General features: G+C 44.2%; 1 protein-coding gene across 1 annotated transcript in view; it reads left to right on the top strand.

Annotated features, from left to right (window-relative positions):
* Positions 1 to 26,359, top strand: part of AGBL1 (AGBL carboxypeptidase 1) — a 366,216-nt gene that overhangs the window by 104,280 nt on the left and 235,577 nt on the right. Inside the window, exon 17 of the mRNA XM_043494685.1 lies at positions 12,807 to 12,987. Coding sequence (XP_043350620.1) covers positions 12,807 to 12,987 — 181 coding nt within the window. The remainder of the gene's footprint in view (positions 1 to 12,806; positions 12,988 to 26,359) is intronic.

Below are 26,359 nucleotides of genomic sequence, written 5' to 3'. Positions count from 1 at the left end.
CCCAGATACCATGGTGTTAAGCATGGTATAAATGTCTAGATAAATAGGTGGATGCTAATAGGCACCAGGAATCTGTGTGAGCGAGAGAAAAAAAATGCAGCAGAAGGTGAGACTGAAGTGGGAAGGAGGTGACAGAGAAAGGAGGGGTATATGGATAGAAGAAGGAGTTCTTCATCCAAGAGAGGATAGAAAGTTATAGAAGTACCTTGGTGGTCCTGCAGCTACCAGGTAGATGTGAAGCAACAGGTGGAAAGAAGGGTAAAAGTGTCCTTCCATAGGAGAGCAAAAATGGAAATGCTTGAGTGAAGCATTTGGAATATTGCAAAGATAATGATGTGGATAATATTCAGGGTGTCAAAAACTTCTAGGACTTGATTCTTCTCTGACTTTCCTCTTGTGTTGTCACTTACATCTGTGCAAAGTGGGGGAAAATGCTATCCTCTCAATGTTGTAGCCTTTTGTGCCCACTTTGCACAGATGCAAAGGCTACCAAGATCCAGGTCCGTGGAGAATCAGACCCTTTGCCATTCCTTTCCCTGTGGCCAGGAGGAGGCAGGCTGCTATTTTCACAGCACTGGCACTAAGGCTGCCCTGATAAATCAGTGTCTCAGCTACTGCATGTCGCTCCATAAGTCAGTAGGGAATTTGTATTGCAGCAGGGTAGGAGAGTTGGAATTGAAGGCCACTCTAGGAACACAGTTATGTAAATCCTGGCCTTTGGCAGCCCTAGTGTTTAGCTATGTTTCATAAATCAGGCCATGTCATGTCTGTCACAGCTTCCAGATGCCAAATTCCTTTTGTGGCACCTTTGTCAAGCATTTTAAAAGGGCAAGAAAATCAACAGCCAGGAGATCACTGGGAAGCACAATCTGACTCGGGAATTGGGCTTCAGACTGAGGAAAGAAATGAGAGCAGCAGGCGAATAAGTGAGCAAGAGGCAGCAAGAGCGTGTCTATGCAATTCTGGGATTTTATAAGCTGCATTCTTTGGGTGCATGTTGTCTCCAGCATTCGGACTGCGTGATACATCTGACTTGATTCTCTATTTTCACTGTGCCTCGTGTTTGCTAACCCCAGACCATCAAAGTTGCAGCATACCCAAGTCCACCCTTATGTGCACATGCAGCACTGTATGCTGTGCCACGAGCTGGCATGTACACACATTTGTAGAGATGTGCTTAATAAAGCAAAACTCTCATTCAGATGGATTGAATTATTGACCAGATTGCTTTGCTAACTAACAGAAGCTCTGGTGGATGTGTCTCTTCCCTAGTACAAGACCCCCTTCCTTGATCCTCAATCAGTTTTCTCCCCAGTTTGAATATCCCTTGCCATGCAGATCCCACTAATTTATTTACTAGCTTTTAATTTCATCTGCCTAGGCACAACTTGCAATTAAAAATTGTGCCCAACCAGGGGAAACACAGCCTGTTTACCACCAAACAGCTCATATTCTCTGCATTCATGGAAACTGAAGTCCTGTAGGCACAGGGAAGCACTAAGACAACCTTCCTAAAACATACCCTGCCAATGTGCCCTAAAAGTTATTCCAATAGCTAATGCATGAGAACCTGAAAGTGAAATTGGACTATGAACTGAGAAACTGACTAACTTACTTTCATCATCCAAGCTGAGTGAAATGCACAGAGAAAACAAACAGCCTAAGTAAAGTGTATTAAACTCAAACTTCTTTCCATTTTAATATTTGAAGGTGTCAGAATGGTAGGCAAGGAGTTTTTTGCTTTTTTTAACCGTATATGGTTTTTATCATAACTCTAACTCTAACCAGAGACACTGGTTTTATGGCTCATTACAACAAATTGTAACACACTCTACTGCCTGCTAACCCTTAATTGCTCACTTCATTTTAATTTGGTCTCCTACAGAATGTTTGACTCCTTATGCTTAACAGTCTGACTCAACTTGTATTTAGCTCAGACATTCTGATTAGCTCTGTGAAGCTTGGAAGTTTTGTCCCAACCACCAACAGAAGTTGGTCTGATAAAAGATATTAGTTCATCTACCTTGTCAATCTAACTCTTTAAGCAGTTAAAGAATGGATGTCACCTTATCCCTTGCAAATAAGGTACTGGCATAAAAAACTTTCTGGTGGACAAAATGGGGAAATAAATCATACCATGAAGTGCTAGTCATCAGCCTGTCATGACATTGATTGACAAGGATAGTCTTTTATTTAAATAAGTGTTATATATTTTAAAAGCATTTTGATAGTTTACAAACCTGAAGATGAAGTGGCTGCAAAGGCTTTGCAATGCAATAATGACTTAAGGGCCAGTGAACCTCCAAGGCAAATAGGTAGGAACCAGAGCTAGCTCTTCTTATGCCATGCAGGGTGACAGACCCTGTGGCAGCATTTGTTGCAAATGTTCAAAGCTCTGCCAGTGAAATGTGGGTTAAAGATGCAGGAAGGAGTTGGGATCCCATCGGCGAAGCGTGGCACTGTAGTCAGCTCTGCTGAGCTGATGGATGCACAAAATATGCCCGAAATTCAAGCTAAACAGCAGCCATCACTTGCATCGTCACATTATATGACAAATAGAATCTTCCAGCCAGGACTGATTTTTTTAAAAATAAATAACTTCAAAATCATTTGGGATACTATAGTCAACGAATGCTGGAAATGTCACTCTGATATACTGAAATGTGCTCTTCTCTTCCAAGAAGATGCTATGGGTGGAAGAAGAGGGGGAATAGTAGGTGATATGTGAACTTTATAGCAAACCTGGTTCCTTCCTCTTCTCTGTGGGATTGTCACATGGTCGCTGTCATAATAGCTTGTCTGCTCCACTCAGGGTTTCCTTGGTCTTATTGAAGTACTTGTGCAATAGTTTTCAGAAAGAGATAATCCTTTCCTAAACTTTCCTGGCACTTGGTTTATAAGAACAGATGAACTACCCTTCCAGAACACACTAATGGTCCATCTAGTCTGGTATCTTGCCTCCAATAGTGGCTGGTGTAGGATGGCATAAACCTCTCCCAGCATGCCTTGCTATGTACTGTTTTATAGCACCTGGAAACAATTCTTCCTGACCCCAGCTGGAGGTCAGTTGATGCCCTGAAGCATGAAGATTGAGAATCCTGGTGGTAGTTATCTGTTACTGTAACGTCAGATGCTGTAGGAAGAAACATAACAGTTCATTGTACTCCATCCGGACTCTTCTGCAGATCACTAGGTGTTCCATGGTTTGGATGTCTTCTCTGTATTAGCATATAGGGCTGTCCTTCATTTTTCATTCACGTATTTGGTAATTTACAATGCCCATGGGAGTTTTTGATATGCTTGCGCTGATCCATATCTTACATGGCACGGTGAAGCAAGGTGGTTGGTCTGTAGGATCCATAATCAGGTCTTGATTGTTGACCCTGCTATTTTCACAGCCTTTGCCACTTGTCTTTTGGTTGCAATCCTGCAGTTTTAAGAGCTTTGGCCACTAACTGGAAAGGGTTCCTTGAGTTAAGTTGACATCTGGGAGATCTTTGTAGATGGGCAAGTCTGGGTTCATTATTGCGTGGTCATATTCTTGTATTATTATTATTATTATTATTATGGTTTTTGAAGGGATGGTGGTAAGATATGTATGAGGACAGAAAGCTAGACTGCTGCTGTTGACTTCAACGCTCCTGTGACAATTCTCATAACAGTGTTCAATTGCATAGTGACAAGTTTTGTATGTATTCTACAAGCCTGTACCAGCACACAGTATTCAGCTGCTGAGAAGACAAGAATATGGCTGTGTGATAACGAACCCAGACTTTTCCATCTACGAAGATCTCCAGTGTTCCCCTCTCCTCTGCCTCAAGATGCCACCTTGAGTTGAGGCACATTGATAGTAGGTGAGGTTACAATCCAGAACCACTCTAAACTATACCTGGAAGTCCCCATGCCTTAGTTTGGTGCCACAGAAAGCAACATTCAGGCACTTCTTTGCATGTTGGTTGCTCAGATGGTACTTGGAGACAGCTGTTCTTTGAAGAGACGTGTTCAGATTGCTAGATAAAAAATGAATTCCAAATGGATAACAATCACTAACAAAACAGATCAGCCACTGAGGTAACTACTCCTAAGCATCACAGAAAAATGTAGCCACCCTTTGCAGTCTGATTCTATACCTCACTGTTCTTATTTGCATCAACTCAAAACCATGTACAGAATGATGTCATTTATGGGTGAGGTTGTCCCTTGCTGGGGCAGAAGCTTAGGATATTGTAGCTGCCCCATTAGGTGGCTAGAATTTTCCCCTCTATTCAGAATTTCCTCCTAATCCCCCTCCCTGCTCATTGCAGCATAGTCCACTAGCGGATGAGGTACCTTATGGCACATGTTCACCTCCTTCCCTGGGCCAACAACAGATTCATTCCTATGAAGCAACCAGCTTTCTGCCCAAGGACAGAAGACCCCATTGGTTGCTCCCTTACCTTGCTCAGTGGTATCTGGAACTCTCTACTGAGCCATCAAGGCAAGCTTCATTACTGAAAGGTGGAGATGGTTCTACCTTGCCAAACTCTCTTAGGTGGAATACGAGGAATGTTTCATCTGTGATCACCTATGGGAGACACTGTTTTAAAGACTAGGATCAGACTGAGACAGCAACGTGCCAGGAGTGAGTGCAATGATAACACCAAGGAGGTGAACCTACAAAAGGCCTTTGCTGTGATGGTTTTGCTGCTGTGAAGTGTTAGAAGCTGCTGTTCAAAGACTTTTTTCCTTCTCTTTTTTACTATCTGACCCTCTCTCTCTTTCTTTATCTTGCATGCGCACAGTCAGAAACCCTTCCCATTTGGTTAGTGTGGGATGAATGAAAATTTGTTTTAAACATTCCCCAACAGAACATTTCTGGGGCAAAAGAGTGATAACAATCAAATCAAGTGGAGACCAGGAATTTAATTTTTCCTATCAGAGCCAATCTGTGATGCTTTATCTCTTGATAAAAATTGATATTTTATCCCTTTGATAATGGGAGACTGATTGTGCTGCTGCCTCATAATTTTTTGTTTGTTAAAACTCATCCCCTCAGGAGGATCTCAAATCAGAGGCAGAGATGGCGCTGTGCTGCTTTTAAAGACTCAATATATGTTTAAGAATGAACATTTCCTTACTGTAGGTGGGATTCAGCAGGAAATGGATCTCCATTCCATAGAGACAATATCTGTGACCAGAGTGCATTCCCGGCTTCAGAGCCGTCCCTTCAGATAACAAATTGAACTCTTCTCCCCTACAAATGGGTTGGTTGTTTCCCTGGGTATTGTATCTTCCTGCTGCAGCTGATGCTTCTCATTCCCAGCTCTGAGACCACCCCATGCGCCATTCTTCATGTCAACCCTGGAAAGTAGAAGTTAGAGATCTAACCTGGTGGGATCCAACTTGATTTTAACCTGCTATTATAGAATAATCGGGCCAAATCCTGAGGTCCTTATTCATGTTTTTTCTCATTCTTCACTTGTCCAGACTCTCTGGGAGTTTTGCCAGAGTAAGGACTTCAGGAATTGGTCCATATAAATTAATGAAGGAAACGCCTGTTAAGTCACCTCCTCTCTCCACTGGGCAGCGTAGGAGTGTTCTGTACAAAATGGCTTCTAGTGTTTGGGCAATCTAGTTCTACATAAGCTTCTACCACTCCCCAGAGGAGTCTCTTCCTCAGCCTAACAGATCTTACCAATATTCAGCCTAAATATTCCTTTGCTAAGTTTCATCCCATTAACCCTGATTTCACCCCTGTCTAGTGCTCTAAGCAATTCTTCTTCCTCCTTGCTGTTATGCTCAAAGAGCAGGCAGTGTCAGCACAGGAGACTGGGGATTGCACTGGGGAGGAACTGTGTTTTTTTCAGAGGGAGGAAAGCACCAGGCACCAGTGGGAGCATTGCACACAGTATGAGGAGCAATTTGCAATTCCCTGTGAATACCCTGGGGGACCCTATCTGCATTGACCCCATCTGCAGTCTCTCCCATTGGGCCACGTTACCTTTTATACATGCAAAGAAGCCACAACTAAGTCAGTAGTGTTGCTAACTGTAGACTGAGGGGAGTATGTGGCCCTGAGTTCAGACAAAGTCTTGGGGCAAATTCGCTGCTGGCATAAGCAGGCACAACTCCATGGAAGTCAATGGAAGTACATTGTAATAAGCCAATGGCACATTTGGTCCCTTGCATGTGTGACTCACCAGAGAAATCACTGGAGGGTTGCCAAGCCTTTGCCCTTAATTGGCTGAAGTTTGCACTGCAAATTAGGTAAATATAGATACCTCTGTGTATGAACAGTGAGTATGCAGCATGAAATATTGGTGCAATAGGTTACAATATTACCGTTTTGGAGTTGGAGACTTATTAAAGTTCTGTCCCATTCAGGTTCACTTTTTATAAAGTATCATATGTCACCCTGAACCCATTACACTGTCACATAAATTATCACAGTTTCCTTTCCCCATCATTATAGATTACCATGGGAGAATGTTTTATGACAAAGGAAACTCTCTCAGCCTTTTTCTCCTGCCTGATTCATTTCAGGTGAAATCCTTTTCTTGGGGAAATCTGCCCATGGATTTAGCAATTCTCTTTGGACCTCTGCACCGGACTTAACACTCCAGGCCTGGGGAACCCATGAGCTCAGGGCGGGGCTTATGGTCCCACTGCCCTTGATCAGCATTCAGACTAGTCCCATTTGTGGGATACAGTTTGGCTGTGCTCTTGCTTAAATGCCCCCTGCTCTTCCTGGCTCCCGCTAACTGCAATTCTTTAGTTGCTCTTACACTTGAGTGTCTAGTACCATCACAACAGGACTCATTCACAAATGTACTCCTACAGGAACTAGGGTTGCCACTTGTCCAGGTTTTTGCAGGATCATCCCTGTATTGAAGTAGCTGTCCCGGGAAATCTGTAAAGGTGCTCCATACACAATGCCAGCTGTCCGGTTTATGGTATCAGGATCATCCCAGATGTCCTGTTTTTTTGTACCTAAGAGGTGGTAATCCTTCAAGGTAATAGAACCTTCATCCCCCATCTACCTGCCATGCCTCAGATAGATTGCCACAATATAACAAGCCAACCTGTTTTGTTCTCATCAAGGCCTGACTTTCAGAACACACAGAATGAAAATCGGTGATTTGCAGTACAAAATACTTGAGAACATCTCAAATTGCCTACTGTCTTTAGAACAAATTCAGGCTATGGTATGTGTTGAATGTGGGCTGTGAATGATAGATACTCATGTTCTTTTAACCCTAATCCGGTGCCAGCTACATCAGCCACCTAGATAATCTGTTGGAAGGGCAATCTGGGAGATTAGTGCTAACAGCAGCATAGATACTGTGGGAAGGAGGAAAAGGGGATGCCGTACCAAGCCATCCTCCATGCTCTGTAGGCAGGGTGCCATGTCCGTGGAGAAATAATGCATGGCAGCTTCTTCCCACGGCTTTCAAATGCCTCAAAATAGATCTAAAACCATACTTGACAGCTCCTTGAGTGTAAAGACCAGTAGTGGCACCTTGTCAAGCTGCACCCAGCCTGAGCAGCATGTGCCTGTGTTCTGACTGGCCAATCATCTCTGAATGTCTCAAATTCAAAGGTGAATGAATTCAAATGACACATGCAACAAAAGGAGGTTGCCAAGCAACCTGGAGCCTGAAACACCCCCGCCAGGATATTGAAGTAGAGAACAGGCAGTTCATGGCCAAGACAATTTACACTTGTAATGTTCCCTTTTTGCCATTTGGAACAATAATAATACATTTATTATGTACTTAAAAAAAAACAACCCTCCTGAATAATGCAGGGATGCAACAGATGGAGAGGGAAGGAGATTACCAGGTCTTGCAGCAACTGAAAGAGACTGACAACTCTGTTTCAATGTCTCCTGTGAGATCTGTAATACGTGGCCTCACGGCCAGCTGCTTTTATATAGTCATCCCATACAGTGTTCTTGGAGCCCTGTTGTGTCTGCCTCGCACCATATACTGTCTGCTATCTGGCTTAGTGTAGTTGTCAGGCTTTGGGATGCTGAATGCATGTGTTAACAGCGTTGCACAAAATAAAGCCCCATCATGCTGAGGGGTAGGCATGAAAGATAAATTTTGATTGTCGAGCCCTGAACTTCCAAGGTGAGTGAGAGAGAGAGAGTGTGTGTGTGTGTGTGTGTGTGTTAGCAGATGGGGAGAATCCAAACCCAGATAGTCTGAACTCAATGGGCATTGGATATGTAACCTCTATTGGCTCCTTTGAAAATCCCAGTCCTATATTGTGTGGATACCGTTTATCTTTACAGTGGGCAGAGTCAGAATGAAAGAACCCTGAAATTTGAGGAGCTCAGAATTTCCACCTGGATCAGGCCCATCTTGAACTGTGCTGCACTCCCCCTCACTTGTTCTGAGGGACAATGGGATTTTGTTGGTCCCTCATGTTTTTCTCTGCCTCTATTGCTGGCTCCCCCAATTGCAGTCATAATCTTCAGCAACGTCAGAATTGCCTTTGCATCAAGCCTTGACGATGTCAGAGCCAGAGGAGCTTGACAACAGGTAAAAGATTAAGCAGCAGGTGCAGGCAAGCTGTACTGAAGACACACAGCCCCTGTTTTCATGCAAATACCCAGAGTCATAATGAATGAAGGGAAAAGGAAGAGAGATGGGAAATGTGTGATATGTTAGCAGAACTCTTACTTCAAAGGATATTTTTTAAAGTTTCCCAGAGGGTGCTGGTGTCTCTTTAATCCTTCACCTCAGGATTCTTGGCGTCTATTGGTGCCGTGTTATATTCTGGGCATGTTGAAATGTAACACAGTGTAACAGGACATGATCAGTTGGATGAGGCTTTATGTAGCATGAAAAGGTTCCTGTGCTTTCTCTTTTTATTATTTGCATTCTCAGAGAAGGTTATATGCCATGTGGGCTTTGCAAAGATAAATGGTTGTCCTGAGCTTTCTGGCACCTTCCCCAGAATTCAGCAAGGATTCGGTCTAAGAACTGGTCTAATACTTTTTATATCTGGTCTCAAATTTTAGCCTTGAAGGACCCATGTGAGAAAGAGATCCTGAGTGACTGTGCATGTCATGAAACCACGTGCAACTGGGCACTACTGACAATTAGGAGACACTCCAGTCTGGAACAGCAGATAGAGACAGGACAGGTGTCAAGTGCACTGGCCTTGCTGTGTGTGTGTGGCCCAGCAGTGGCATAGCAAAGGGTGAATTGAGTCAGGAATGTGGTGCTTTAGCAGAACTCTGTATGGAGCCAGTACTGCAATAGCAGGGGGAGTTGGAGGTCAGGACTGAGCTGCATCCACTGATTTGTTTCCAAGAAACTCACACTGGGCCTGTCTATGTTTAGCATGACTGGCCAGAGCTGTTGTCCAGCACTTTCATGAGCAATAACATTCATCACCTTTACTAAAGCAATAGTAATGCAGATAGGTGGCTGAGTGGCTTAAAGTACAAGATCAGCTCGCTCCTAGGCCCCTGCTTACCACAGAACTAAATCTATGTTTCTGGAATATTTCAGTGGAAGGGAATTTTATGGCTGTGTCATCAGCAATTTGTTCTATTTACTGCATCATTAGTCTTCTTGCAGCGTCTGATCCAGGGACGCACAGCAATCCAGCATGGGATTTATCAGTGACTGACTGCTTGTAGGGAGGGAGCATGTGCTAACAAGATCTCCAGCAGCATGCAGTGCGCTGGCTGGCATGCACCTGTATTGCCACCCTCCTGTGGATGGAATGTCAGAGCTGCTCACGGGTAAGGAACTTACTCTGTAGGGTTTGCATGTTTTAAAAGAAGGCTTCAGTTGATGTACCAGAGGCCTCTCTAATTGGAGCCAAAGGTCATGTGTTCCATCCCAGCCATACCATATATCTACTGTTACCTGATAAATTTCAATAGCATCCATGTGTGAAGCCAGGAGAAGAACCCCCCATGAATTTGCTCGAACCCATGGGCTCAATCTTGCAAAGTGCTGAATGCCGTCAACAACCCATTGTCTTCAGTGAGGGATGCGGCCACTCTGCACCTTGCAGGAGTCCTCAGAGGGTGCAGAACCCAGGCAAGTGAAAAAAACCCAAATAACCTCCACTGGGTTTCTGGAAATAAGTTCTGGTCACGCTCCAGCCTCTTTTGTAGCATGTGGTCCAGCTGAGACAAGAGGGCTCTCGGAGTCACCCTGTGAGGTGAGCAGGATTCAGGCCTCTTACATCACTGGCAAAATTATAGCAAAACCTTCCTGGGCTTTTGTGGATAGCATGCTGACCCTGCTCTCGGTTTTTCTTTTGGCCAAGGGCAGAAATACATATGCTGGAATGAGGCCTCTCAATGAACATGCTGCACTTCCCACGCAGAGAAGAGATAAGAGTTGTTAAAGCTGTAGTCATCAATTGCAAAAGAGAACACGTTTTATTTTGCTTTGTGCTATTTACAGCTGTTGTCCATTCAGAGTTCTCAGGAGCCCCATTCCCCGCTACAACTGCACAGTCCCATAAGTTTAACTCAGCAATGCGACTGAAAAACAGCACTAAATCGTGGTGATGGGGGAGAGAAGAAAATGTCTGGAAATAGGAAAATGCAGCTGATGCCTTCGCAAAGGCTGAAGTTTTTGCTTGTTGCTACTTTAAAGTGCTACAGACAGACGGCATAGAGGCTGTAACAGAACAGGAGCCTCACCCTCTGAGACTGGCAAGATGCTGCTAGTGGCTTTGCAAAGGCCAGGGTGATCCTTTCTTGCAGTTTTTAAATGCTCAAGGCATTTTCTGTATTTTGATCAGCGTAACCCAAGGTAACCCACAGGAAGTCATAGTATTCGAACAATATGGAACTAATATAAGGCTATCGGGAAACTGAGCTCTAGTTCACGTTGCTTTACTGGACTCATGATACAGCAGCTCTGTGTGAGTTCTCAAATCACAGGAACAGCTTACATTGTTTTATACCTGCTTACTTGTTGGCAGGAGGAGAGGGGCCTTGGGAGGAAAGAGGAGAAAGAAAGGAAGAGGGAAATTAACTCTAGATCTGGGTCTGTAGCCCAGACACTTACAATGAAGAATAACTAAAGAACTGCATATGCAGTTGTCAAGAAGAAACATGGTCTATGGGTTGATACAAATGAGTAGGAAATGAGAAATCTGAATTCTGTTTCCATCTCTTCCACAGTCTTGTTTTGTCAGACAAATTACTAAACCTCTCTTTACTATACCTAATTATTTGAACATGGACGTTATGAGGATTAAGACATGAATGTTTGTAAAGTGGTTAGAAATCCATGGGTGACTTTGGGATCCTCAGGAGGCGCTATAGGAGGGCAAAGTATTATCATTTGTTAATTCAGTATTTATTTACAGTATTATTGCTTATGCAGTAAAGAGTAGCTGATGCCTTTTGCAGGGACACAGGTTCTGCTTGGACCTGCTCCAAAGGCTTGTCAATCCAGGTCCACTTGAGCAATATAGGTACAGCAAAAGAATATGTTACATATTTCAGAAGTGATCTGATAGAGCTGGACAAAATCATCTTGGCATTGGTGTGACACTAACAAATGCTGGTTTGCACAAAACCAAAATACACAAAGTCATGCTCAACATTGTGAATACTCACAACATCATCATTTTTAAGCAAAATAATTCTTCTTTCACTTTTGTCCCCAGTTCCTGCCCACATCCCCCCTCCTGTGCTCTTCTCCCTCCATCCCAACACCGATCATCCCCATTCCCAGATCTTGTCCCTCTCTCTCTCCACGGATCATGCTTAGTGAAGATGGAATGTGCAAACTGAGATTTTTCAGAGGTTTATTATTTGGCCAAGTTTAGACATTTTTTCACAGGAACAGCAAGACACATCCCTGATATCACGATGACTCCCTCCAACTCCTGTCGAGTTTCAGCTCCCTTTACTAAAGCATGAAGGTGTTAGAGTTTCTCAATGCAATAGTTGTAACGTTTTTTTTAACATGGGCAAAACAACATTTTTCGCTGAAATTTCCCAAAATAATTCCTCTTTAAGCAGATACCTGGCACTGAAAATTTTAACCCCAGCAATTAGTTTGGCAAAGTTATAAGCAACTGAAAACAGTGTCTTATAATTGAAAGTGTCAGGCAATAGTAACTATACGTGTCGCTAGTTGCACCACCTATGTTTACTTAAATCGAGGAAATAATGTCTCTCTTACTTTAAGTGAGTATGTAGCGATGGTTGACCTCAGACACTGTCCTCTTTGCAGTCTGCCTAGATAAAACCTATATCTCTATTCTTCCTTTATTTTGTGCAAAGTCACCTGCACAGTTGTAACACCAGTGGGTTTGATTCCCCCAGCAGTGCTAATACCAAAAGGTCTGACAGTTTGAAGGCTTTAGAAAGATCTTGCATCTCAGGCAAAACCTTAAGGACAGGTAGATGCTTAGGGGCTTAGAATGTTCAAGGAGAAACCCACAAGATGAAGTTGGGCCTTAGCAAATGGAATCCTGTCCTGTCACCTTTAAGCATCAGCACAATTTGTCATTAACTTACAGGGTCAAACTTTCATAAATGGCCTTGAAATCTGAAGCTGCAGTTTCACGCAGAAAACCCTATAGCTGTGCATACAGTTATCTATGCAGGCAAATTCCGGGATGGTGGGGGTCCATGTGCAAAATCATGGGTGCAAATTTGGAAGCCAGTTTGAAAATATGGCCTTTAGAATTAGGAAATGTCAAAACCAAAGGAGTGTTGCCTCTCTGCTGGCTTACTGTCATATTATTCTCTCCAGGGATTAAAAGGCAAAATGCCGCCCACAAAGATCAAATACAAAACAATGTCCTAAGTTTTATTTTCTGTTTTATAGGCAATCGTCCCTATGTGGTGCTTATGGCCCGTGTTCACCCTGGGGAGAGCAATGCCAGCTGGGTAATGAAGGGGACTGTGGAGTTCCTTGTGAGCGGTGACCCCATTGCTGAACTCCTGAGGAAATGTTTCATTTTCAAAATCATCCCCATGCTCAATCCAGATGGAGTCATTAATGGCAAGTGAGTTGTAACAACCTTTGTTTACCCTGGGGCTGTCTGAGAAACCTTTCCTGGACCTATTTGGGAAACTTTACCTCAGTTTGGGCAGCAAGCCTTATCTTGGGAGCCCTTGGTCAGGAGAACATCCTTCCTGTGGATCCTGGCATTCTGTGTTAGTCACATACAGCCACACAAAAGCCACTTGTTCGGTGTCTGATTTCACAACTGTGAGTAGCAATAATAGCTCTCAGCTGCCAGGACAGAACTGTACCACAACCTCATGGCCTAACTTGGCTCTAGCTGGCTAAACAGAAATCCATCTGCCCCTACTAAATCATTCAGTGCAGACATCAGCTGCAAGACAGCAATGCTTGGGAATAACTTGCTTTGATTAATGTTTTGCATAGCCTGAGAAGGGGGAAGAGGATTATGGATCTATTTTACCTTTGTGTTTTCATTTAAATACTTACAGCCAGTGATGCTCCCGTCATCTCTCCACTCACATTGCGTGATGGATTTTGGGTCCTCTTGGGCCCAGGGAATGCTGATCTGCTCTGAATTCTCTTGGGGAATGTCTGTGCAGCAAAAGCTGTGCGTGGGCTCGCCCACCTGAGCTAGCCCCCGGGTAACAATAGAAGTGAAGAAAGAGCCGGGAGGACTTCAGAGTGGATAGTGAGCAGAGTACATACCGTGGGTCTCTGCTGGGCTTGTACTGCCTGTGGTGCAGCACCCACGCTGTGTTTTTTTCGCTCCTATTACCCTTGCTGGCTGGATTCAAGGGAGCTCAGGTAGGTTAGTTGTACACAGCTTTTACTGGGCAGACATACACTTGGAGTCTTCTTTGCATGCTCCCTCCTTTTCCACCCCAACACATGCACACATGGTCACTCACTCCCTCACTCTCTTGACTGAATTGAAGAAAGCACTATCCTGTTTCTGATGTCGAAACCTGAAATACAAGGTAGCCAGTGAGTTGGAGAGAGCCCCTATTTTAGAACTGGGCTAGATGAGATGGGTTTGTGTGATATTTGGGGAAACCCCAAATGCTTCTGAACATGGAGTTTGCCCATTGCGATGGGTATTTGGTAGTGGCACTATAATACGTTCATTGTCTTCTTTTAGGGTGATTGTCTCCCCCTAGTGACAGGCCTCAGCAATTATAACAACCTGCTGATTACACCTAGAGGAGTTACTCCTTTTGGTCAGGAGTAGGGGCTTCCATTTTTGGTGCTGAAGGTGTTAAGTTTTTGATCCTCACTGGTGACCATGGTTCATGCGTATGCGTGGCCACAGTTTCTTATAGTAGGCTAACCTCAAAAGTCTGGGAAATTAGTCTCAAAAGTCTGGCTGCTCCTTCGGACTTCTTGAGTGTATAAAACTGTGTTGGGATTTTCTGGGAACACCCTTCCTTGTGGCATGTGGACCCTTCTGATTTTGATACAGGCTGGATGGGACCCATGAGTGCAGAGACAGCAGCAAAAAATGAAAAACAATGAGAGAAACTGAACATAACTTTATCAAACTTCCCAAATCAATTCATTCTGAGTTGGTGCAAAAGCTTCAGTGGGCAGGTGCTAGAAGTTGCTTTGATATTCCCCAGCCTGTCACAATGCTACGAACCATCATGTCATTCATGATATATCACCTCCAAGGAAGCCGGCACAACAGCAGCTTGGCAGCTCCTTTTGATGGAATAAGACATAACTGAGTGTTCTAGGTCTCTGCAGGCACCGAATGCCCTAATCCTTCTGGGCAGCAAAGGCAAATTGAAGATAGATGGGTTTTTCTGTCCTCCCCCTCCCCTTCACTGCACTTAAAGTCTCCAGCAGATGGAGGAACGGAGGGAATGTCTGACCTTTCTTTTTCAAGCATTCAGGAGGTGACTCTTTAAGGGTGGGACCTCAGCGGGGAGGACAGAGCGCTGCATGGCACTCAACGAAGTGCTACTTCCTGAGCTCATGTCACCCATGTCTGCCTTACCTGGTGCAGAGGAGCTCAAACCTGACTTAGGTGACGGGAGCACCTCTTGCTTTAGAGATGAACCAGGAGATCCTGGTTCTATTCCTGGCTCTTCCATTGACTGCATGGCCCTGAGCAAGTTAAAGCTTGTCTAGATGACCGGTTAATGCGTGGCAAGTTGGGGTGCAAATCTATGGCACACTAGCCTGTCATGCACGAGAGGTTCCCTACTGTGCTTTGATCTCTACTTTGGAATGGGGGTAGATAAGTGCACATGCACAGTGGGGAACTTCTAGTGTGTGGTAGTAGGGTCCACATGTCCAGTTAGTGCATGGCAGGCTAGTGTGCTGTAAATCAACACCCAGCTTGCTGCGCACTAACCATTCATCTAGGCAAGCCCTCGTTTTGCCTTTTTGTGTCTGTTTTCCCAGCTGTAAAATGGGGGTAATCATAGAAGTTAGGGATGGAAAAGACACATATATCTAGTCCATCTCCCTGCAAAGGTAGGATTGGTGCCCATTGTACATTTATGAGTATTTTACATGGTCTAATTTAAAATACTACATTGACTATTCCACAACCTGGCACACAGTATAGCACACACAGGAAGGGTTTCTGATATTCTTCCCATCTCTTAATTTCATTCCCCCATTCCTGGTTACACCCTTTATAATTACATTTTGAGGATTAATTAATTAAAGTGTGTAACATACTTTTGAGATATTCAGGTGGAAGTTGATAGATAAGTGCCTAACTTTATCCATCCACCTGCTTGTGAAGCTCCCAATGTATTACATAGGGGGCAGGAAGACGTCTCACTTGTGTCTTAAAATAGCTTCATCCTTCTGTGCCCCCTCTGCTCCAGTGAGATATCCCCCCTCTAGGCTTGCTCCTTTCTCACAGTTCCATCAGAAATAATAGCTGGAGAGGATCTCAAAATCTCCAGTTTTCACACTAGTGAGATACTTCTGTGTTGGCCGCCGCTTGGGAGCCATAAACCAGTCAAGAGAGCCATGTACTGGGATTGTTATTAATTTGTATTACAGTCATGCATAGAGGCCCTGCCTGAGTTCAGGGCCCGATGGTGTTAAGCCTTGCACATGCATATAGTCAAAAGTGGTATCTGCCCCAAACTGCTCACAGTTTAAATAGACAAGGCAGGAAAAGTGTAAAAGGAGAAACAAAGGCACAGCAGCAAAGTGACTTGCCCAGGGTCACACAGGTTAGTGGCAAAGGTGGGATTAGAACCCAAGCCTCCTGACTCCCAGTCCAGTGCTCTCTCCAGAGGATCACATGCCTGTTAGGCAGGATTTAGCAGCACATGAATGCACCTAAATACTAAATTAGTATTATTATTTATAGTGCAGTAGTACCTAGGAACCCTGATCATGGACCTCATTGTGCTAGTCTCTGTACAAACACAGAACACAAAGATGATCCCTGCCTCAATCTAACTGCTGCTGGGTCCCACATCTCCCTCAACTTGTCCTTTTCTTTTGCCATGGCTCCCCACTGTTCCCTTCATTCCTCTGCTTTCCTGCTGTTCTGGGTGCTCTGCAGATAGTACAATAATGTCGGTGGTATCTAAGCACTAGTCTGTACTGGGCTCTCCAACCCGAGGCCTGAGCCTCCATTATTCTCCATGGTCACAGGGTTCTGAGTCATGGCATCATGTATACATGTGTGGCAGCCTGATACCCTACTCCCTGCCTCTCCTGGGCCAGGATTCCACCCCCTCACCATCTCATGGCCTCCCCTCGCAGCCCCACGCCCAAAGGGTCAGGAGGAAATAATGCCCTCCTTTTCTCTTTGGAAGGCTCTTAGATGAGCCAGCCAGGGCAGCTTGATTGAGATGATTACCTTGAGCATCCCTGCCTGGCTGTGGCTTTTTAATGAGCAGAGTGGTTGCAAATCTCTCCCCTTCGGAAGCACAGACTTCTATCCATCTCTCCCTCTCCCCCCCCCCCCAACTTTGTGCCATGGATTAATGCTGCTCTAGTCCCCCTATCTCAGTATCTTTCCTTATTTAAGAGAGAATTAATTTTTCTTTGTTGGCAGTGCTTTGAAGCTCCTCCTCCCCCCATCTTCCCTTGGTCCCCGAGCATGCATAATACTTCATAGTCAGTCCTGGAGATGGATGCCAGTGCGGGGCATTTACAAAGGGCTCCTACTAGCAGCCCTGTCACCCTCGTGGCTCCCCGCTGTACCCAGCCCAACGGAAGAGCACTCTCATCCCAGCAAGGCACTGCACGATCACGCTCCAGAAGCCTCATGCAGTAACAAGACAAGCAGGGTCTCGCTGTTTACTTTGGTTAATGTGATCTGAAAGTTACACAAGGCAAATATTCCTCTAACGCAGACACGAGTGCAGTAATGTGATTACACTCCAGCAGCACACGGCCAAGACAGTAAACATCTCTCCTCCCTGCCTGATCTCCCCTGCTATTCATTTCTTTCAGTGCTTTTATAATCGATCCCCATCCTTCAGCAATGGAAGGAATCACAGCTCTGGAACGGACTGTGAATGAAATGTGTGTGTGTGTGTGTGTGTGTGTGTGTGTGTGTGTGTGTGTGTGTGTGTATGGGGGGGTGCTTTTCATATAAAAACATAGCTCATCAACAGTCATCACAGCTGAACTTGGCTTTGTTCAAACCCAAAAAGGAATTGTGAGCATCACTGTGTGATTGTTGTTGTGTTTGACTGAATGCACTGGTCCTATACCCTTTCCCAGAGAACAGCAGCCAGGCATGTAGCCAATCAAATGACACATCTGATTAATTTTGCTATATCTGTTAAGTAAAGTATTAGATGTTCCTTATCAGTGCCTCTCCTAACTCTCATGTACATTCGCACACACCTGCTTCCCTTACACACACTCACTTTCTCGCTCACTCACAACCTTCACACACTCACACTCACAAAGAAGTAGTAGCATTTTGTGTTCTTGTTGGGCTTCTCCAGACACGGCAGTTCTGGATAAATATTGCTATTTATTATACCTAAATTTAGGGTTATTAATTATATCAGTGTAAACCTAATATATATCACCATAAACAGCAATAATAAATGCTGCCAAATGCTATTACCCAGTGCTTGCGAACTGTGCCTGTGCTTGATGGGTTTTTTCCTCCCCACTTCCCAGAAGCATTAAATTAAAAATGATTCAGCGTTGCAGGATCATAGCTCAAGCTATGGGTGGGAGCTCTCAGGGAAATGCACTTGTTTTAAAAAAATACTCCACACCAAACAGCCTGTGGATTCTTTGTGCATGTTTTGTCTCCTATTTCCCCTTCCCATCTCCGCCACTCACAGAGCCCTGCCTAGGTGATGTGGCAAGTATTACCAGTGTGTGGCCAGTCCCTGCCAATCTCCAATATTGTCATCCTCTTCTTTCTTTTCCTTTCCTCCTTTTATACTACCCATCTCTGTTCTCTTCCACCTGCCCCTCTCTTTCCCAGTGTTCTCCTCTCCAGGTTTTGAATTGAAGAAGCACATGAGCATTTGGTTTTTCGCTGACATTGTCCATTTTAGGAACACAAAGCATTATACAGACAAGTTAGCCCTCCTAACTGTAAAAAGAAAGGGAGTACTTGTGGCACCTTAGAGACTAACAAATTTATTAGAGCATAAGCTTTCGTGAGCTAGTGATCACTTAAGATAAGCCATCACCAGCAGCAGGGGGGGGAAAGGGGGAAAACCTTTCATGGTGACAAGCAAGGTAGGCTAATTCCAGCAGTTAACAAGAATATCAGAGGAACGGTGGGGGGTGGGGTGGGAGGGAGAAATACCATGGGGAAATAGTTTTACTTTGTGTAATGACTCATCCATTCCCAGTCTCCATTCAAGCCTAAGTTAATTGTATCCAGTTTGCAAATTAATTCCAATTCAGCAGTCTCTCGTTGGAGTCTGTTTTTGAAGCTTTTTTGTTGAAGTATAGCCACTCTTAGGTCTGTGATCGAGTGACCAGAGAGATTGAAGTGTTCTCCAACTGGTTTTTGAATGTTATAATTCTTGACGTCTGATTTGTGTCCATTCATTCTTTTACGTAGAGACTGTCCAGTTTGGCCAATGTACATGGCAGAGGGGCATTGCTGGCACATGATGGCATATATCACATTGGTAGATGCGCAGGTGAACGAGCCTCTGATAGTGTGGCTGATGTGATTAGGCCCTATGATGGTATCCCCTGAATTTGGGGATATCCCACCCCCCCACTGTTCCTCTGATATTCTTGTTAACTGCTGGAATTAGCCTACCTTGCTTGTCACCATGAAAGGTTTTCCTCCTTCCCCCCCTTCCCCCCCCCCCCCCCCCCCCCCCGCTGCTGGTGATGGCTTATCTTAAGTGATCACTCTCTTTACAGTGTGTATGATAAACCCATTGTTTCATGTTCTCTGTGTGTGTGTATATAAATCTCTCCTCTGTTTTTTTCCACCAAATGCATCCGATGAAGTGAGCTATAGCTCACGAAAGCTTATGCTCTAATAAATTTGTTAGTCTCTAAGGTGCCACAAGTACTCCTTTTCTTTTTGCGAATACAGACTAACACGGCTGCTACTCTGAAACCTCCTAACTGTGTGAGCCAGGAAGTGGTATCTCCCTTTTTAATGGTAGCAAAACTGAGACATGGAGAAGTTAAGTGATTTCTTCCCAGGTCACAGAGTAAGTCAGTGGCAGAGGTAGGAATAGGGCCCAGGAGTCCTGATTTGCTCTTTTAGGTTTTAGCCACAGATTGACCTTTCTCTGTTTTTGAAAAACCCAAACAAACCAAACAAAAATGCTGTTCTAGCATTTCACAGCCTATAGTTATAGGTTCAGTTGAGGTCTGCTTTAACTGAGGGTGCCTATTGGATGGTTGGATCCTATTTTATTCAGGCTGCTTTCTCCATCCCAGCTGAGTTATGACTCTTCACTGATTGTTTCACTTAAGCTAAAGTGGCAGGGTTTGAGATCCTACATCATCATAGAAAGGTAGAGAGGGAAAAGCCCTATTAGGTCACATCACAGGGCCAGTGCAAGACTGTTCCCTACTGCACATTTTGTGGGTCTCTAAATAGCCCAAATGATGGGGTTTCTACACTTCCTTTCAGAGCCTGCCCCTTGATTTCATAGCAGGGTGCTCAGAAAAGGATAATGGAAGCACATCTCTCCTTATCCCCGCACACACTGCCTCCTCTCCTGGCAGGGGAATTGAAGAGGAATTTATTTCCCATAATAAAATATTGTGTGAGCAAATATACTCTGAAGGCTCCCAGCAGTCGGTCCATCTATGTTACAAGTGTCAGTGGGTGTGTGGTGGAGTATGGGTTGGGGGAGTTGCTATGTTTCTGTAGTGCTAGATCACAAGGGGCTGTTTAGAGCAATGTCATTAATTGGTACAGTGAGAGGGTTTCTCTTGTCTCATGAAGAAGATCCCGAGCCAAGGTTTTTCCTCTGTCCAAGCCATCAAAAGTTGTGCTAAACGTCTTTGCAAGCCAAGGTGTATCAGATCCAAGAGAGAAATTTCCCATAGATGAACTTGTATAGATGATGGTACAGATATGCTGGTATAGCAGGAGGCTAGCTTAAGTATTTGAGAGTATGGGTTAATGTGCTTAATTACTGGAGGACTAAGTCATGTGTTAGGTTGTGTGCATATTCACCACTGTCCCCTGCTAGGGGGAATGTGTCCAGTGTGGAAAATGTCTGATACAGTGACTTGGTTGGAGGCATGAAAAGCAGATATAAACTTTATAGGCTAGAGTCACCCTGTCGAGGGGAGATTCGGCATGGGTAACGATATCCCCGCTGCCTTTCCCCAGGGGTTCTACCAAGGTAGGACAGCTTTAAAGACCACCTAGAGCTCCATGGGCTCTCCTCTAGTGGAGGCTGCGCAGGAGAGGCACTGAATCAACGTATTTCCTGGCAGACTTCCATGCTGTTCACACCCATTTTGGGTGACTGTATGAACCAGCCAGCGCCAGCTCCCCTCGTGAAGTAGGGATTTGGGGGCAGCTTGCTGATCTCCTGTGGAGTGCCCAGCTCCTGTGGAGCGAAATGGACCCTGTTACAGATATTGACAGCTAGGAGGGATTCCCTGTTAGAGCACTGGTAGAGGCCTGTTTGTTTGGCATGATAGCCAGCAAGCCATGGAAAGCATCACATTTTTAAACCTATCCGTTTGCACTGTGCTGGGGTCACAGTCCACCCACTGCATCCCCCCCCCCCAGTAATCCTCCCTTGAGCCAAAGATACTAGAGCCATGATGCTGCCTTCTACCTGCACTTCCAGCAAAGTGTTGTTTATTCTGTTCTTTATCTGCTGGCACCGCCTTGCCCCTTGAATTATTAGCTTTATTTGTTTATTACCAGTGTTTCCTCCTCTGTCAATGTGCTCCCATACATCTTTGCTTCTCAGGAATATGCTTTCTTCTTTATTTACTGCTTTTCCTGATGCCTCCCTCCCCCAAGCACCCTTCTCCCCTTTCCTGGCAACCCAGTAACGGCCAAGGAGATAAATAAGCAACATAACTCTTCCCGACTATTATTTTTGTTGTTGTGGTTGCTGTGAACAGTAATATATATAATAACATGGAAACAAATATTATTATGAAAGTAATTACAATAAATAAAAAGCCAAGAGGGGAGATGAAGGAAGGGGCTGTCAAGGGAGTGATTGCAGCATGGTTTTTAAAAAACGTAATTTCTGTGAGATGTTCTCTGCCAGTCTGGTGATACTCTATCATTGAGGGTTGTGACTAATTAGCAGCCAGTCTATTGTAACATACTCTCACCTAATGTATTTGTGTGCCTTTGTCTTTAAACAGTAGCTTGTCTATGTATCTGCACCAGTCACACATCAGCAGTTGGTTTTATTGCCTGGTGCTTTTGTTTCCTTTAAGCTGGGTGCCTAAGTCACTGAAGTTTTGGGGACTTGGCCATTCTTCCTTTTCTTTTCTAATGTTGTGAACTTCCAGGATTTGAGGGTTTTTTTTCCAGGAGCTCATGGGACTGAGAGCCAGGAACAATTGTATTCTATTGCCTTTTCTGAACTGACACTTTTTCTCTGCTCTTGGACAGATCACTAAACCTCTCTGCCACAGTTTCCCCATCTGTATAGTGGTGATGACTATACTTACTGTACCGCATAAAAGGTAGCGAGGACTAATTAGTTAATGGGCCAAATTAAGACCCGATGCGAGCAAGTGCCTCTTCCCCTTGTTTCAATAGAATTGCACTGGCTTAAAGCCAAGGCTGTCACAATGTTTCTAAAGCTCTCTTGGTAAATAGTGTGGACATTGACTTCTATAAGCTCAGTAATAACAGTATTCGTGACTACTAAATGCTTGGAGTTTGTTTAGCTTAAGATATGGTATTAACTTGTAAAATGGGAAGTACCTTCAGGTTAACATCAGTATGATGAGGTGAAGAAAGAAGTTTGAGCTGTGTTCCATGATCTCAGAGGGGAGTATTTTGCTGTACTTCAGTGCTCATACTTCTGACTGACAGTAATTTACAATCTGGCTCCCACGCTCCTTGGAAGACAGTTCTGGGAGCCAGGAGACTGGTGCGTGCAGTTGTAACTTCGTAGTTCTAAAGAGTAAATTGAAAAATATCATTACTGTTATTATTTATCTATTATTACAGTGTAAAGAGGTTATTTTACTTCTGTATTTGGCACTGGTTTGACCACTGTTGGAATACTGTCTGGTTCTCAGGCCCACAATTCAAGAAGGATGTTGACAAATTGGTGAAGGTTCAGAGAAGAGCCATGAGAATGATTAGAGGATTAGAAAACATGTCTTATAGTGATACACTCAAAGAACGTGGGCTATTTAGCTTAACAAAGAGACGATTAAGTGGTGACTTGATTACAGTCTGTAAGTATCTACATGGGGGAACAGATATTTAATAATGGGTTCTTCAATCTAGCAGAGAAAACTATAACACAATCCAATGCCTGGAAGTTGAAGCTAGACAAAATCAGACAGGAAGAAGGGTGTACATTTTTGACAGTGAGGGTAATTAACCATTGGATCAATTTACCAAGGATCGTGGTGGTTTCTCCATTGCTGATAATTTAAAATCAGGATTGGATGTTTTTCTAAAAGATCTGCTCTAGGAATTATATTGGGGAAGTTCTATGGATGGTGCTATACAGAAGGTCAGCCTAGATCATCACAATGGTCCCTTCTAGCCTCAGACTTTGGAATTATGTTATTTTTGGTTTGATTGGGTTTGATTATACCTTGTGTTTGTTACAGTTATTGGAATCTCATGGTGTGAATTATTTATTATTCACATAGCACTCAGTATGCTTGGCAAAAAGGCAAGAAACAGGGGTGTCTTGTTGCAAATCTACACATTAGTCTATGACACTGTAGTTGGTCACACTGATCTTTTCTGGAGGTTAACTGGTATAGCTAGATCCATCATGTTGAAACTGTCCACCCTCACCTTTTAAATCTCCACCTCCAGTCCTGCCTCTCAGCTCTGCCTGTGTCATGGATCCTTACTCAGACCCTGTCCATTCGTCCTTCCTCACCACTCCTTGCGTCCACTTCTCCCCTTCCAACTTTGAACCTTTTGTCATGCTGTCCTCTCTCAAAGCACCTCATTCCTATCCTGCTTCTTTCTTCAGGCTTCCCATCAATGATCAGCTATGACTGTCTGCTGCCCTTTTCCTGATTGTGCCTTGAACTGTTTGCTTTGTATCCCCCCAGGTTAGACTGTTCACTATTTGGGACAGGAAGTAAGACCCTAGCTAGCTGTGTGTATCTGTAAAGCACTATGCACATCGATAGCGCTGTATCAGTAACAAACCGCAACGATAACTGGCACCAGTGAATTAGAGCTCAGGGAATCTAGGGCATGATAGGCCAATAGAAATCACCACAACTGGCCGCTCAGGCAAGATAACCACTTTTAGATATTAATGTCGGCCTCTGTAGGTCATAAAGCTCTGTCATGGCCATTTGTATATCCAGTTCATTGTATCTCAGCCATGTTTTGTATGTTGCTGTTGTAATCCAAATCATTGCACAGTAGAGTAGCTTAATCGGTTACTTGTCTGCTAGGCTTCAATGCAGTGGCACAAGTCACTGTAGATACCAGATGATCTTGGAGGCCAGAATTTCTTGGCGAGTAGTTCTAATTTTACTCCATCCAGTTCTAGTGTACAGTGCTAATGCAGCCACATTTGCATGTCACTGTGTCCCATCAGCCATGATGGATCAGTGTATTTGTTGCCCCGATCTGACATTTAAATATTGCCCACCCAGCCCACCTCATCTAAGGATGAGAAAAAACCTTCCCAGACTCCTATATCTTCATTCGAATGATCAAATAGCCACCCAGACAGCCACAATGAAAGATCCATCGGAGGCAAATGACACTGAAAATCGAAGCATTGTATACAAAATATCATGTTTCACTCTCTTGCGACTGCTGGGCTATCCATGGGCCTCAACCCATCTGTCCCTAGATGAATCACTGCACTTCTCATCAGAGTCATTGACACTGGCCCATGCATTGTAGTTCATTTGACTGAGTGTGGCAGATCTTCTCAGACACTGAGGCAAATAGCTTGCATCCTTCAGATCCTAGTCTGTTAAGTTCTCTTGGAGAATAGCTCATGGGACGACTGGCAGCTATTGGTCACCCATCGCCATTCCAAGTCGCATGTCAAAGTCCATGCCAGTGCCTCGCCACAGTTCTGGAGCTGGAATCATTTATTCATTGGACAGGAGAAGGAAAGTCCACAAAATGACACTGCAAAAACTTCACTTTAATAGCTGTGATGAAGAATGTCCATGACTTGACTACAATATCCACGCTATCCAGAAAACTGAAATAGCAAGGGAATGTAGGGTTATTGTCTGTCTTAGTACATCTTACTATATTACATTGTGTCATAAATTAAGCAATATTTCTATCACTTTGAAACTCAGGCATCCCTAGAGTTCATTGTGACATTTCCAGTTTTATAGGACCATTCAGTTCCTTTTAAGCATTAAAACACATAATTTGTTGTAATATATGCATTGGGATTTACATGTACACTGTAAAAAAAAAAAAAAAAAAAAAAAAAAAAAAAAGAGAGAGAGGAGAGTGATTCGCCTGTAGTTATCCCAGTCCAGAGCTGGATGAGCTCTTCATTTGAGATGGGCTCCACTTAACGAAGAGAGGGAAGAGAAGGAAGAGCATCTTCATAAGCAGGCTGGCTAACCTAGTGAGGAGGGCTTTAAACTAGGTTCACCAGGTAAAGGAGACCAAAGCCCAGAGATAAGTGGGGAACCGGGAGGAAGCACGAGCAGGAGAGCGCAAGAGGGAGGGCTCCTGCCTCATATTGAGAAAGCAGGACGATCAGCAAGTTATCTTAAGTGCCTATACACGTATGCAAGAAGCCTGGGAAACAAGCAGGGAGAACTGGAAGTCCTGGCACAGTCAAGGAATTATGATGTGATTGGAATAACAGAGACTTGGTAGGATAACTCATATGACTGGAGTACTGTCATGGATGGATATAAACTGTTCAGGAAGAATGGGCAGGGCAGAAAAGGTGGGGGAGTTGCATTGTATGTAAGGGAGCAGTATGACTGCTCAGAGCTCCAGTATGATACTGCAGAAAAACCTGAGAGTCTCTGGATTAAGTTTCGAAGTGTGAGCAACAAGGATGATGTTGTGGTGGGAGTCTGCTATAGACCACCAGACCAGAGGATGAGGTGGACGAGGCTTTCTTCTGGCAAGTAATGGAAGTTACTAGATCACAGGCCCTGGTTCTCATGGGAGCCTTCAATCACCCTGATATCTGCTGGGAGAGCAATAAAGCGGTGCACAGACAATCCAGGAAGTTTTTGGAAAGTGTAGGGGACAATCTCCTGGTGCAAGTGCTGGAGGAACCAACTAGGGGCAGAGCTCTTCTTGACCTGCTGCTCACAAACTGGGAAGAATTAGTAGGAGAAGCAAAAGTGGATGGGAACCTGGGAAGCAGTGACCATGAGATGGTCGAGTTCAGGATCCTCACACAAGGAAGAAAGGAGAGCAGCAGATTACAGACCCTGGACTTCAGAAAAACAGACTTTGACTCCCTCAGGGAACTGATGGGCAGGATCCCCTGGGAGAATAACATAAGGGGGAAAAAAGAAAAGCAGTACTTGTGGCACCTTAGAGACTAACAAATTTATTAGAGCATAAGCTTTCGTGAGCTACAGCTCACTTCATCGGATGCATTTTTTTCCACCTAATGCATCCGATGAAGTGAGCTGTAGCTCACGAAAGCTTATGCTCTAATAAATTTGTTAGTCTCTAAGGTGCCACAAGTACTGCTTTTCTTTTTGCGAATACAGACTAACACAGCTGCTACTCTGAAACCTGTCATAAGGGGGAAAGGAGTCCAGGAGAGCTGGCTGTATTTTAAAGAATCCTTATTGAGGTTGCAGGAACAAACAATCCT

Source organism: Dermochelys coriacea, chromosome 10 (assembly GCF_009764565.3).
Source record: "Dermochelys coriacea isolate rDerCor1 chromosome 10, rDerCor1.pri.v4, whole genome shotgun sequence".
Classification (NCBI taxonomy): domain Eukaryota; kingdom Metazoa; phylum Chordata; order Testudines; family Dermochelyidae; genus Dermochelys; species Dermochelys coriacea.
The sequence above is the reverse complement of the archived record's forward strand: the minus strand, read 5'-3'. Positions and strand labels throughout refer to the sequence as shown.